The sequence below is a fragment of the Ptychodera flava genome, chromosome 22 (genome assembly GCF_041260155.1).
Source record: "Ptychodera flava strain L36383 chromosome 22, AS_Pfla_20210202, whole genome shotgun sequence".
NCBI classification, from domain to species: Eukaryota; Metazoa; Hemichordata; class Enteropneusta; family Ptychoderidae; genus Ptychodera; species Ptychodera flava.
The window spans coordinates 26,762,208-26,777,468 of NC_091949.1; the positions used below are offsets into that span (position 1 = coordinate 26,762,208).

The 15,261-nt window shown below is 37.6% G+C and overlaps 1 protein-coding gene across 2 annotated transcripts in view; it reads right to left on the bottom strand.

Moving 5' to 3' along the window:
- The window catches only part of LOC139123070 (antiviral innate immune response receptor RIG-I-like), a 28,994-nt gene extending 14,555 nt beyond the window's left edge, over nt 1-14,439 (bottom strand). Inside the window, exons 1-11 of one of the 2 annotated variants that reach the window (XM_070689047.1) lie at nt 14,151-14,439; nt 11,348-11,488; nt 10,195-10,548; nt 9,349-9,804; nt 8,927-9,142; nt 7,704-7,978; nt 5,668-5,745; nt 5,357-5,519; nt 3,587-3,682; nt 2,658-2,824; nt 488-628 (exon numbers count right to left, since the gene is read on the bottom strand). In XM_070689047.1, coding sequence (XP_070545148.1) covers nt 593-628; nt 2,658-2,824; nt 3,587-3,682; nt 5,357-5,519; nt 5,668-5,745; nt 7,704-7,978; nt 8,927-9,142; nt 9,349-9,804; nt 10,195-10,548; nt 11,348-11,488; nt 14,151-14,289 — 2,121 coding nt within the window. In that variant the 5' untranslated portion in view covers nt 14,290-14,439 and the 3' untranslated portion in view covers nt 488-592. Of the gene's footprint in view, nt 1-487; nt 629-2,575; nt 2,825-3,586; nt 3,683-5,356; nt 5,520-5,667; nt 5,746-7,703; nt 7,979-8,926; nt 9,143-9,348; nt 9,805-10,194; nt 10,549-11,347; nt 11,489-14,150 lie in introns of those variants that run through there. The other variant, XM_070689046.1, reaches the window with a different exon arrangement.
- Nucleotides 14,440-15,261: the final 822 nt, after the last annotated feature.

Consider the following 15,261-nt stretch of genomic DNA (forward strand, 5'->3'; position numbering starts at 1 on the left):
GTACATTATTGCTTAAGTTGACTGTTAACATATATTAATATAGTGATGGTAATATTCAAAAGTTTTGCATGGAATGAATGGTTTATCCCTTGAAACAAGGTTCTTTTCCTTGATTCCCTTGAAGTTGCGATTTGTTTTTTCACTTTCGAACGGAAGGATTTTATTTGTCGAGGAACCCTTTCTTCTAGTTATTCAGATGGGATTGCTGACGGAATATACATCATACTAGATCGTCGAACGAGAAATCCCTATTAAAAAGTAACCGTCTTACACAATTGATTAGCTTGGCATATTGCTAAAAGATACATCGCGTTCTGCGTCTAAGATTACTGCATAGAGAAAATAAGGAAGAATTTCCATAGACAGTCACCAAAAAAATTGCCAAAAGCGGAAAAAAAATCATTAGCACAGCAAGAGCGATGCCAGGAGAATTAAGAGATGAAATCCCCTACGTGTGAACGTTTTCGTAATTCAATGGCTCACATACCTTTGAAAAGTTTGAAGAGAGTATCGTCGATGCTGTCGAAGCCCTGTCGTTTCGTATCTAGTTTTTCGAAGTATCTGTCCAGATACGCCAGTGACTCAGCTGCAATTACGTCTTTGTAAATGAACAAGCATTGTTGTATTCCTGTAACAATATAAACAAGTCATCGTTGATGACACAGTCCCCACTTGTTAATGGATACCTTAATTACAAGTCCTCAGAGAGGATAGAGTCCTCTTCATATAGGTCTGTGATAAAAATACTGCGATACACATGGCGCTCTATGGCCAAGAATGAGTTCCATGGTGGTGAAAACATAAAACCAATGTAGGCAGCTATCCTACTTACAAAAGGTCATGAAATGAGTCAATTAGTAATTAATCAACAGGATGTTGCCAACATTTTTCATACTATCCTACCACTGACAGATTATCACCGGTAAAATATTTCATAAAGTTTGATGCAGTATTTACAACACTATGAGATCAACATCTGTACCAGGTTTCACCGAATTTGACGCAGTATTTGCGGATATGTCACTCTTATTAGGAAAGTTCATTACATAAGCAATTATAAATTAATTAACATGACACTGATAAAGGTCTTTTTCACTGTTAAAGCAATGTGAGCTTAACATCTGTACCAAGTTTCATGAAATTTGATGCAGTATTTCTTGACATATAAGCCTAATTACGAAACTTAATTGACATGATACTGCTACATGCTGTGAAACAAATTGATGTGCATATGTATGAAATAGGTCAATGTCCTTGTACCAACTTTGAATGATACTGATGGAAATATGTCTGAGTTATGGCTCTGTACATGAAAAAATCGTAACAAAATGGCCGCCACGCAGCCATATTTGATCTTACTGTCTAAAAAATCAACATGCATATGACATAAGTCAATGTCCATGTACCAACTTTGAATAAAATCGGTTGAGACTTGCCAGAGTTATGGCTCTCGACATGAAAAAAACCATAACAAAATGGCCGCCATGTGGCCATATTGGATCATATCGTGAAACAAATCGATATACATATGTATAACATAAGTCAATGTCCTTGTACCAACTTTGAATAAAATCGCTTGATACATGTCTGAGTTATGGTTCCGGACATGAAAAAATCGTAAAAAAATGGTCGCCATGCAGCCATATTCAATCTTATTGTAAAACAAATCAATGTGCATATGCATGACATAGGTCAATGTCCTTGTACCAACTTTGAATAAAATCGGTTGAGATGTGCCTGAGTTATGCTCGGTATATGAAATATCGCATGGCAGCCATATTGGATCATATCACAAAACAAATCAATTTGCATATGTATGACATAAGTCAATGTCCTTGTACCAAGTTTGAATAAAATCGGCTAGGACGGGCCTGAGTTATGGCTAAGGACATGAAAAAATTGTAACAAAATGGCTGCCATGCAGCCATATTGGATCATATAATAAAACAAACTGACGTGCATATGTATGACATAGGTTAAATGTATTTGTACCAACTTTCAATAAAATCGGTTGAGATATGCCTGAGTTATAGCTCTGTAAATGAAAAAAATCGTAACAAAATGGCCGCATGGCACCCATTTTGGATCATATCACAAAACAAATCAATGTGCATATGTATGACATAGGTCAATGTCCTTGTACCAACTTTGAATAAAATCGGTTGAGACATGCCTGAGTTATGGCTAAGGACATGAAAGAAATTGTAACAAAATGGCCGCCATGCGGCCATATTGGATCATGTCGTGAAACAAATTGACGTGCATATGTATGACATAGGCCAATGTCATTTACCAACTTTCAATAAAATTGGTTGAAACATGTCTGAGTTATGGCTCTGTACATGGAAAAAAAAGTAAAATGGCCACACAGCAGCAATATTTGATCGTATCACAAACAAATCGACGTGCATATGTATGACATATGAAGTAGGCCTAATCCTTGTACCAAGTTTGAATGAAATCGCTCCAGGCATCTCTGAGATATCTGCGTGAACGGACGCACGCACGGACATGACCAAACCTATAAGTCCCCCCTGACGGTGTCCATGGGGACTAGAAAGACAGTTGTTTCCCATAGACGTAACACCACAATACATAAACAGAGAATATCATTTACGATGTTGAACTTTATACAAATGAGGTGTAATTGTCCTCACCCGAAGATGGTCGGAACACGTGGTAAAGAATCTTCTCACGTTCTTGTCGTCGAGAAGAACTATGGCATGCTTGCACAGTTTGACCAGCCATTGCTCGTACAACAGAGAACCACGCTCGATAGGCCTCTTCTCAGTCTCTTTAAGAAGGTCTTTATGCTCCTTGACACCTAAATCAAGGTACAAATATTGCACATTACTATTCAGCATTTATGAGCGGCATGTTTAGTTCTAGCCCGGCATAAATCATGGCGTGAATACTTACTCAACGAATGCTGTGTGTGTTTTATTTATTTAGCGTATGACATCATTGTAACGTCATTTGATAAACAACTTGTCCTGTTTTCTTCAGGAAAAGTCTTTCAAAAATCGTATCAGTGCAACGCCTGTGCTGCTTAAAATAAAGAGAATTCCATCCAGGTCAAGTGCAGACCAACAAACCTGTCCGCGGAACCGCTGTACCCAGCTCTTTGAAAGTTTTGAGCAATTTCTTGAAGTATATATTTCTCTCGGCTTATATGAGCCACAGATACTTCTGCATCGATGTGCATTAGTAAGTGACCATCAGGGTGGAGGTGGAGGTGGTGATGGTACCGGTTGTGTTTTCATTAAGCACTAAGTTTGTTTGTAAAAAGTAATATTTCATATAGCAGATTGATTTTTTCATGATTTAGGCATTCTACTTTAAAGCGTCTTACACTGGATAATTTACAAGTTTCAGGTAGTGCCGCCTTTCTTGTCTCTTAACTTATCGAGAAAGTTCGATGGAGAATACCTTTTCATATTTTTGACCTATGCAGAATAACCTTTACCGCTTACGGGCTTTTACATATTTCTATCTGTACACGAAAGTTTGATATTCGCGACCTCTGAGCATCAGTAGTATCCCTTGAGACGTTTCGGTGCGGGACTTACAGTAAATTTTGACTTACCTTTAGAGCTTTCCATCTCTGTCTCAATTATTGACATGATTTCATTCAATTCCTTCCCAAAAGTATCATTTTGCCTCCCAGGAGTACCCAAAATATCTGTAATGGCACAGGAAGAAAACACGAAACATCTTAATGTGGATGTGATACAAAATGAAAGGCTTTCATGGACTCCAAAATTATTAAATAGTTACTTATTACTATTGTTCTGAAGATCGCAATACCTAATATGCTCAGTAGTCTTCAAACAGAACGCAAATTTACTATGTACAATGTCCTTTATTAATGTACAGCTGCATGTGTCCAACACAGTTTTTTCAAAGGAATATTTCTCATCTAAGATGACAAAGAGACTCTCTCATACTGTTCATTTTCAAAAAGCAGAGAATCTCAAGTTTAGTATGTAGCAATGTTATACTCTAAGTATGAAGAGGGTGTATATTCAATTTTGGTAATATTATATAGGGGTCAGCCCTTGGTGTCGCGCCAGGGGTTAAGATTGGCAATGTTATTTGTATTGATTCATGATAAACTGTAATTGTTACTTCATAAACGTTTATATGACAACTATGCCCAGTTTCCCTCTGATGAAAGCAGTTCACGTACTTACACGACGTCAAACCCTGCAGCAAGGCAGGTATAGATTTTCTGTAGCGTGTAAAAATTTTGGACAAAAATTGGCAATTTTTACAATGATAACAGCCTATTGCGTTAAACAAGGGACGTATTATGCAATAATTATCATTGCAATGGTAACCGCACTGCCCACCTTCCACTTGCAAGCTGAAAACTATAGCGTTCCGTCTAAAAACTTGCAATTTTTGAATCTAATTATTGACACAGGGGGCGCTCTTCTATAATTCAATCCCAGCATTCTTTGCGTATGCCCCCGTTCATATGCACGACAGTTTTCTCCGTTTATCTATATCAACGATACTTGTATCAGCGACAAGGTGTATAATAACATTACTGGCTAATAAAAGAGGTATATTTTATAAAAGGCATGTTATATCATAGTAATTTGTTTCGTATTTGTTTATTTACGAGTACTCAAAAAAAAAAACATGGCGGCGCCCATGAAAGAAGGGTACACTTCCGGTTACTCGCATAGTATATTATGAATAAGCGCATGCGTAGTCAGTAAGCCGCTGGCGCGACTATTAATGATAAACTTAAATTTAAGTCAAAAACGTGATACTATTTCTGAAATGTGATATTCACTTGAAACAAGAACATGTGTAGAAAAAACTATTATTTTATTTTGCATTATCTATCCTCACTCTAAAATGGCTTGGGTTGAAAGACTGATACTCAAAAAGTGATTAAAAACATGATTAGCAAAATTAAATTGCTCTATTCAACATGTAAGAACTTCGTTGTCAAATAAAATAGTTGTTTTGTTACATAGCATTTAAGAATATAATTTAAAAACATTTCAGAAAATTTGACCCAGCCAGAGTGCAGGTAAATTCTTGGAAATTTTGAAATTGGGAGAAAAGAGGAACCAGGAAATCTGGTGATTCGCATACATTTGCATAAATTAACACTTCTTTATCACGCAACTTACAACTTACTGCTTGACAAGCTAAACTGTGAACCCTGCCAGTTTTTTCATCTTGGGTTAACAAATTAATTAAAATTGAATGAATATTTGTAAAACGTAATTTAGAGCAAAATAAGCTGTGTTGGTGCAGTGCAGTTATCTTTTGGTGAATTAGATATCAATACTTGAAATATGGATGTAAATTCCCACAAGACATTGTAAAAACTTACCTTCATGTGGAAGAGGAGAATATTTGCTGAGTTCGTTTTTATATTCTACAACCTTTGAGATCATCTCAACATCCAAATTAGCACATATTTGTAATATATGATCGCGGGCACCAGATTCGTTTGCTGCTTTGCCAACACCTATGGATGCCGTCAAACCAATTATCTGTGTAGCAAACGAAACATAAGAAATTGTCGAAATCTAAATTTACCTTTTTGATGACTATTATGAAATGCTGCATCTAACCGTCTTAAAAATTGGATTTTACATGGTTCAAACACATTCTCCGCGACCGACGAAGATGGGAACTCACCTGTGGTCGTGGTTCTTCTGGTCTTTCCAGCTTCATATCACGGTACCTTCCCATTATCCTGTTGAAGCTAGTCTTGCCCTGGAGATATGATAAAAATGACAGGAACAAAGTCGCAATCAAAGAGATTTTTCGTTTGACTAACCAATATGCACAATCCTATGGAAAGCCGTGACTGACTTAAATGGTCTAACATTACAATGTTGTCCTAGGCTTTCAGCATGTTGCCCTAGGCGTTCATGATGTTGTCATATGCATTTAATATGTTGTCCTAGGTATTCAGTATGTTATCCACGGCATTAAGCATGTTGTCCTAGGTATTTTATATGATGTCGTTGGCGTTTAATATGTTGTCCTAGGCATTCAGCATGTTTCTCCAAGGCATTTCCAATATTGTCCTGATCATTTACAATGTTGTCGTAGGCATTTAAATGTTCTTCTTGACACTAAACCTGTTGTCCTACGCATTCAACATGTTGTCCTGGCAATCATCATGTAGTCCCGGGTAGATATGTGGTCTTGTGCAATATTGCCCTGGACATTCACAATTTTGTTCTAGGCATTTAAAATGTTGTCATTCGCATTAAACTTGTTGTCCCAGGCATTCATTGTTATGTGTAACATTAACAAAGATCGTTCAATCAATATATTCCTGGTTTGGTGCATTCACCGGTATTTAAATGTTAGTCACTACCGATGACATAGACAGTCTACTCGAGAAACGAGCACACCGACCGACTGGTACTTGTCTCGTCTAATCTGATGAGAAAGTGTCACCCTTTTGTTTGTGTGAGGTAAAAAATCATGTGTTCTTTGCATTAAATGTGTGTATAGCAGACATTGAAACGGCAAGGTAAAGTGAAACCAGCTGTGAATGTCCAGGACAACATGCTAAATGCCCAGGACAATATTGCAAATGCCTAGCGCAACATATTGAATACCTAGGACAGTAAGCTAAATGCCCACGACAACATGGTCAATGCCTACGACACCGTAGTAAATACCTAGGACAATATTGCTGCATGCCTAGGACAAAATAGTGAATGCCTAGGACAACATAGTGAATGCCTAGGACAACATAGTGAATGCCCAGGACAACATAGTGAATGCCTAGGACCACATAGTAAATGCATAGGACAACATAGTAAATGCCTAGGACAACATAGTGAATGCATAGGACAACATAGTAAATGCCTAGGACAACATAGTGAATGCCTAGGACAACATAGTGAGTGCAAAGGACAATATTGCTGCATGCCTAGGACAAAATAGTGAATGCCTAGGACAACATAGTGAATGCCTAGGACAACATAGTAAATGTCTGGAGACCATATTGAATCCCCACAATAACATATTGAAATCCCCTGACAAAATCCTGAATGCGAAGAACAACATATTGAATGCCTTTAATAACATAGTGAAATCCAAGGGCAAAATGCTATGTGTGAAGGACAACATATTAAATGCCTTTAATAACATAGTGAAATCCAAGGAAATTTAACGTATGAAATAAATTGGATAATATGCTGAATGCCTAGGACAACATATAAACGCCTACGGCAACAAGCTAAATGCCCAGGAGAAAAATGTAAGTTCCTAGAACAACATTGTTAATGCTTCAAACAATATGATAAATGCACATCACAACATCTTAATATTCATGACAACATGATGTTAGACCACTCAAGTCAGTCATGGCTTTCCGCACAATCCTCTGAAGTTCATTGTCAAAAGTAAGTAATTTAGGAGATAATATAAATAAATATTTTTTCTAACTAAAAATTATCAATTAAGCTTATGCTTCAAGAAATATGTATATATGTACATCAACATGTATGTTTTTATGGATTGATGGATAGATAGATGTATGGAGGATGGAAGCATGAATGGATGGATAGATAGATGGATGGATAGATGGACTGATGGGTTACTGGATGGATGGAGGGGAGGGGAGGTGGGCGGATGGATGGATGGATGGATGGATGGATTGGCGGATAAATTGATAGATGCGAACATGGATGACACCTGTATATATTCACCTGTGTGTGATGGCATTCATCGAATATCAACATGGTGAATACAGAAAGGGATTTGATGTCCCCGTCTTCCAGTGCATTCTCAAGTATCTGTGCTGTCAATACGATGACGTCATATCTGGCTTCTACCACCTGATTCAATGAATACGTCAGCGTTTCGCCGGTAAGCTGAATAATTCGGTAGCCCAATGGCTCGAGATAATGTTTGAATACACGTTCTTGTTGCTCGACCAATGGTCGTTGGTTTACGAGAAACATTACTCTCTTTTTCCTCGTACCTGTTAGAACGATAAAAATCATTTGAGACAAGGATTATAATCATGATGTCGCAAAATTATTGTTCTTACAAACACACGCGTATCTATCCGTATGTCATTATGTCCGTCTTTCTGATTGTCTGCCTGTCTAGATAGATAGATAGATAGAACACGATTGGAACTAATTTGGGATAATTGGATTTTCATATTTTTCAAATTTCTCATAAACGTTAGGTGCCCTATAGTTGAATATTGCAATATTACAAATTACTTGTAAAAACAAGAGCGTAACGTAAACAGAAAAGGAGATAAGGTTACATTTGTAGATGAAATCGACATTACTTCAACATCCAATTATCCCAAATTAGTTCCAATCGTGTTATAGATAGATAGATAGATAGATAGATAGATAGATAGATAGATAGATAGATAGATAGATAGATAGATAGATAGATAGATAGATAGATAGATAGATAGATAGATAGATAGATAGATTGATTGATTGATTGATTGATTGACAGATAGATACATAGATCTATACAGATCTATATATTTATCTTTATACATCTATGTAGATAGATAGATAGATAGATAGATAGATAGATAGATAGATAGATAGATAGATAGATAGATAGATAGATAGATGGGAACTGCATGTAAATGAATAAATGTACGTTTACAATAATGGTCAAATTTGTGCGTTATAAATATAACTACATTTTCCATTGCAATGATCCTGATATGTTTCTCGATATAATTAGCTCTTCATAAGTGGAAAATTTACAAAAATGTGAAAAACAATCCTGGGGTTTTGTCATCCATCCATTATAAATAAAAAGATGTTGCCTCTTGCCCACCTTTCGCATCAATTGAACCTTATAGACGAAAACCTTAGATGTCTTATAAAACTTGCGAAGACTTATTTCTAGAATTTAAGTAGATCCCAGTTTTATTCAATGATAGTCTTGCCTGTATTATGTTCTTGTAGGTGATATTGCATGACGGCGACTGCCATAACCGTTTTTCCGCTGCCAGTAGGGGCAAAGAGTATCACATTCTTGCCATTGAAAGCTGGCTCCACCAACTCTGTTTGGTAGGCACGTAGGTTGATTGCTCTTGCTTTGAGTTGGTCATTGTCAATTTTGTCCTCTCCGATCGCGCCCTCAGACTGTTGAGATGGCTTTTCTAAAAAATAAACATGCATTAAGATAAACATACCTGCTGATACTTATTGAAACGTAATGCTCAAATTAAACTGATTATTACTGTAAATAATAAGTGTGGTGGTAGATTAGATAAGATGAAATAGATTACATTTGTAAAATAGATTGCAAAATGCTTATGGATATGTCGCTAGAATTTAAAAAAATAAGGAGTGTAAATAAGAATACCTTTGTACTCCCTGTCGGATTTCTCTTCAATGACATCTGTATTTAATAGTTCGGTTGTACCTTGTCCTGCATTGAATTCTTCGTGTGTCGTATCACCTTCATCAAGATTTGACACTGGCGTAACTTTCTCTGACTGTACCGGTACATCTACGTTCTCGACAGCTGCAGCAGGCTTGCTTTCGAACAACTGCTCGGCAGATTCCAGAGGAATAGCGGTAGGCTCGCCGTTGTCACTGTAATCCGCACTTCCATTCACGCATGCCTCTCCTCGGGGCGAAACCTTTGATTCGTCCGGTACAGTTGTTGGACTCTCCGACGGAACATCGCCATCTTGAATCGCTCTTTGACCGCTGTCAACAGCTTGCGCAGGAGGACGGTCAGGTGAGAGCGATTGCTGACCAGACTCAACGCGATTGTCATCACTTCTGCCACCGCCAGTATTGGTAACGAGATCATCTATAGGGACGTACGTTAACATTGTAGATACAATCAGTATAAACGACATTGAAAGTATACATGTAACTAAATGTTTTCACAACACTATTAACTGCAAATGAATGGAAATTTACAGAAAAACAGTAAAGTTGACAAATGGGGAAGAATCAGTATCCGTTCAATGAAACAAACGAGAAAAGTTTTCATGACAATATTTTTGCCAGTGACTAAACTAGCACATGAAGAAAGAATAATGCTTCAATCGACTTTAAAAGTTGCACAGGTAATAGTCTGCATTATAAAATGTCGCTGCTTGTAGCGCCTAATATTGTGATGAAACTGTTGCTAATATGATTGCCTGAGAGCAAACTTTGGTTGGCATAAAATCATCTACAAAGACTTCACACCAACCTTGCTGTTGATAGACCGCCCCTTGAGTAGCCTGTGGGTGTAGGAGATTTGCTAAATCATCTCTGCCGACACTTCTCAATGCCTGCAGGAAATCTTTGAACCAATCTCCAGTCTTCTTCACCAGTCTGTCAAGCAAGGTCAAGACAGCGTCACGTGGACCATGATTCCTTTGGTCGGCTTTGATCTGCTCCCTGTCATGGTCACTCAGGATTGATGTCAGCTCTGGTAGAATTTCTGCCGGATTAATCACTTCCAAATGTGGTGCAAATAATTCGATGTGCCTCTTGTAGTTTTCCAATTCGTCCATGCTAGATACACATGTGCCCTCAATAATTTCTGCAATATGTCCATTGTCTATGACCAAAACATATTGTTCTTATCATCAATATTTCAATTCGTTTCGTTTTCATTTCAAAAAGGAAAAAGATATGAACAATCAAATTACAGTACTGTAAATTACCCACGACTGACATGACATTTCGAAATTGCAGCAATTGAAAAACATACAGACCTCGTTGTACAAGAGGAGTGCTAAACTATAACGCTCACAGACATAGCAGTAAACCCTAGTAACAAATTTAATGTTTACCACCTGGCTAGCTTGTGTTCATGGGTTAAAGCGAAGACAGAATGTTAAAGTGAATAGTCCATCACTTGTGTCCAAAAATTTCAAAAGTGTACTTTCCAATTACATTATTGTCACTTTTGCATTTATTGGTAATTTTTTCATAAATACATAGGAAATGAAAAAGCAAGATTAAAGATTATTCCACAGGATCTCGTTTCACCTTAATCACTGAGGGCACATTTTGTTTAAATTATATAGCTAGAAGCCCTGGTGAATAACTTTCAGTTCGATTCCGAAGGCTTGTGTCCACTGAGACTGCCTGTGATACTTTCACTCATTCAAGCCTAACTGCCATTTTCATTGCCCATATATTACCTCTAATGCTGAGTTTCTTTGGTTGCTCATAGTATTCAAAATTTAGTAGTTTGCCATCAGAAAAATGCAATCTTTTACCAGTCACTCAGTGAGTGTGTGCTTTTTACAGGTTTTTCATTCGAATTGGTGGATTTGTGGCCTTAAAAAAGATCTTTTAGGGTTCATGAAATTAACTTTTACTAAAAATGACGCTGGAAATGTTTTTCAAACCTGAGTAACGCAGGGCATCCATGAACACCCTGAACCAGTCTGGATAATCCTCCGACTTTCTCAGTAGACGTTCTACTAGGCTATGAACAGCCGTAGCCCTGCCCTTTTGTAGTTCTTCATTTCTTATATCTATTATTTCTTCTGCCGAAGTTTGTAAACGAGAGAGAGAGAGAGAGAGAGAGAGAGAGAGAGAGAGAGAGAGAGAGAGAGAGAGAGAGAGAGAGAGAGAGAGAGAGAGGTTAATTTTGGATTGAATAGAACTGTCTGATGATACTTCAAATTGTGGGAATATACATGCCACATCTAGCTGTAAAAAGACTTCACACAAACACACATGCTGGAGCGTTTAAATTATTTAAGCTTCAAAATATTTCTTTAATGGCGTTTCATGCCAGCTAAGTTCATTAGTTTAGTGATTTAGGATTAAAGTTGCGATTGCAACTGGCTTTCATCTCCTTGATAGTCTTCATGTACTATTTACATTTGTTAGTATAACTGTGGTTTAAACTTTGAGCGGTAAATTTGAAATTCACTTTAAAACTTTTGACCGATGTCTTGAATTCATAGCTATGCTAACAGTATCTACAAATAGCCAAGACGGTGACCACATTCTATTTGAGAAAGATATATTGATGCTAAGACAGATTATATCATCATCTGTTTGAGTTGTCTGGCGGCGCCAGGGGTCGCACTAGCGCTCGCCACATTCGCAAAATGCGACAGAAAGTGCTGGGTGGCGAATACAATGTCTTCTTGGTTCGCCACGCTCATGAAAGTGTGGCGAACTGGCCTCAAACTCAAAGACCCGGTCAAATTCACGGTGGACGAGGTGTTGAAATCAATGTGACTATACTCTCGCTCTCAGCGCCACGTCAGTTTACGATACTCGGACAGTGTGGTTGTGTACTATGCGTTCTGTCGAGCTTAGGTACGCATTGCCGCACAGTAAGTGAGGCTACCCACAATTCTCCATGATCTGTACACACGGAGATCACTCACTGAGCTGAAGCAAATTTCTTCTGTACAGAGAACAACTCGGTCCATATTTCAAAATTCTGGCAACATAGTTCTGATCATTATAATTTTCTGATTTCTCACTGTGAATAATGAAAAGATCAATCCCTTTTCCGCGGAGGAGATAGCAATTTCGTAATTTTGTCGACATAGATTTTTGACAGCCATACACAATATTTTCAAGGAAACTAAGGGAATAAGTTGCATCTGTGTTGGCAAAAGAAAGGGTATTGATTTTTTTAATGTTCGTAACAAAGGAAATTTGCATGTCTGACAGGTGGTATGATGAGACCATCTTAGTTGCTGATAACTTTATCTTGACAAGTGTGCAATTTTTAGCACCTCTAAACATCGACTTCTCATTCAATTTACTCTTGAATTTTAAGCATAATCAATAATTTTGGAACATAGTTTTAACAAATAATCCTGAACTTATATTGTAAGTTAAAAATTGTTAAGAAACTGATAAAGTTGAAAAACCTTTAGCAAACAATGTCTGAGTGAACAAATCAAGGGGAATTGTGGGTAGCCTCACTTACTTTGTGCCGAACTCGGCAAGCCATGAAGATTTTCTTTACCCTTTGAACCCAGTTTAGTACCATATAAGGACTAAAATAATGACATCATCCACCCTAACAATAGAGAGTACCAGTAATTCATGCAAACTTTCCGAGAAGTGGTCAGTGGTTTACGTGAATATTTAATCAGGTCGGCTGCCCCGCTGCCGTGCACTCAACGAGAGTCGATAGACCTTATGATAGCTTTTCCGCAACTCAGACACAGAAGACAATTATATCATGTACAGCTAATACAGCTATTGTTTTCTGAGTGATAGAAACGGTAGATTTTACCACTTTTTTCCCACTTTAAACAAGATGAGACCTTAATTTTTTTTTTATTGTACAAAAGTTTTGTGTGGTAAAAAAGTTGTGTGTGGCTAACAAGATGTATGACCAATTCGCCACGCAAGGAATCTGTGGCTACCAACTTTGAAATCCTAGCGCTACCCCTGGTTATGTTTGTTACTTAAATTTGTATTACTACAAAAGGTCATAATTTGATTTAAATTTGAGAAAATCGATTACATCTTCATCTCTATTGGCTGTCAGGAATTTCTTTCCACAATGCCCGTTACTCGGAGTTGTTTACTATAAGTAGTCATACTTTCCAAAACCTTCAGACTCCCCCCCCCACCCCTACAAGGATAGCAAACTGTCCTACTTACAGCTAGCATGGGAAAATGCCAATTAAGTAAGGTAAAATAAAGCTTTTAAATATTATTTCTATTTCAAATATACACCCACTCTTCGAGTAGACCTCGCGGTTTCCATCATGCATTTGACTGCTATCTACTGCAGCCACCCTCCCCTTACTCTATGGTATAGGTACAACCGGTGTTACGATCCTCCATAGCTGTACGTCAGACGATCGACCTCTTGACCAATGATCCTTGACCCCATAATCGAACCTTGATCCTAGCTAAGTATTATGTGATAGTATACGATGGCTAACGTTCATATACGTTGTTCTGGCGAAGATCTACGCATGGTATACACATTTGTATACTGCAAGTGTGCAAAGATGCACACAGTTGTATCATGTTGTTCTGAAAGAAAGATATACACAGCACTACATTATTTGTAACAGTGTATGGTCGGTAGATCGCGAATGTACGTGTGCGTATAGCGACGATAATATTATATCAATTGTACACCCATTATTTCCCTGGATAAAGAGAAACAATCTAAGCCCATAGAACGGAACCTTCATAGTCCATGTAAAGACTTACCAATAGTAAACATTTCTGTTAAGTGAAGCAGCATTGTCGTTGGTATCAGACGAACCTTGAGGAGAGGCTCAAACACTTTAAGAAGAGCTTGCTGTTGTTCGCTTTCGAGGGCCGTATATTTGGTATCAGTGTCGCACATGATTTTCACACTTGTTAAATAGCCTATGTCGCGAAAGTATGAAAATGTTGGTGACTAAAAACCACTCAAACTAGAGATTATAATGAGACCAGTGACCAGACAAACGTATACTGAAAGCTAAAACAGACAGCTAGTGCAAATATCTTGCCTATCGGGGAATTCCCTTTATCCGGAAAGGTTTCCAGTGAATCATCGACGCCACGCAGTGATTGGCCAGATCTCGTCACATGGTCTGACGACTATAAACTCTCTTTGATAAAGTTTGCTTGCAGTATCTTAGTTACCTAACACAACTTTGGTAAGTCCGAGTGTACTTCAACGAAATTGGAATGTTTTGTACTTAGAATTGGGCTTTCACGCTAATGATCACGGGTTTACCTCTGAGCTACATATGCAGCGGCAATAACTGAATGGATTTTGTATATATTTGTTAAAATGCCCCTAAACAAAGACTTATCATAGCAGCGGGTAACCATTCTATTACTGTATCTAATGTTGAGTGAAAAACAGAATTTAATCCCCCGTTGATACTTTGAAAACTTTAATTGTATACATTTGTCATTCCTGGCCAGATGTAAATCATTCCTATCGATGATCACTTAAACTGTTTTTGAAGAGAAAATGGACTTTCCTCGATCCATTTTGTTAGATAATCGAGATTTCCTTTTTATTCTCTGAAGAAATTTTGTCCTTTTATTGAAGATGTGGGCAAATTTATGTCCTACTGCTTCCCTACATCAAAAATTTGTGATAATTGAAGACAGACATTTCAAGTTTCCTTAGGTAAAATGTGAGCTGAAAAGCTAATAGGTTCACTTTGCGAAGCACGTCTTTTTCCTCAAACAAATCTTAGGCCGCCGAGCCTTTGTTCTTTTTTATTGTATACTACTATTATATAGGGGTAGGGACTCTCAAGTGAAAGAGTCACCTTCTCGATTTTTCGGGCATTGTCCTCAAATCGAGTGACTCATA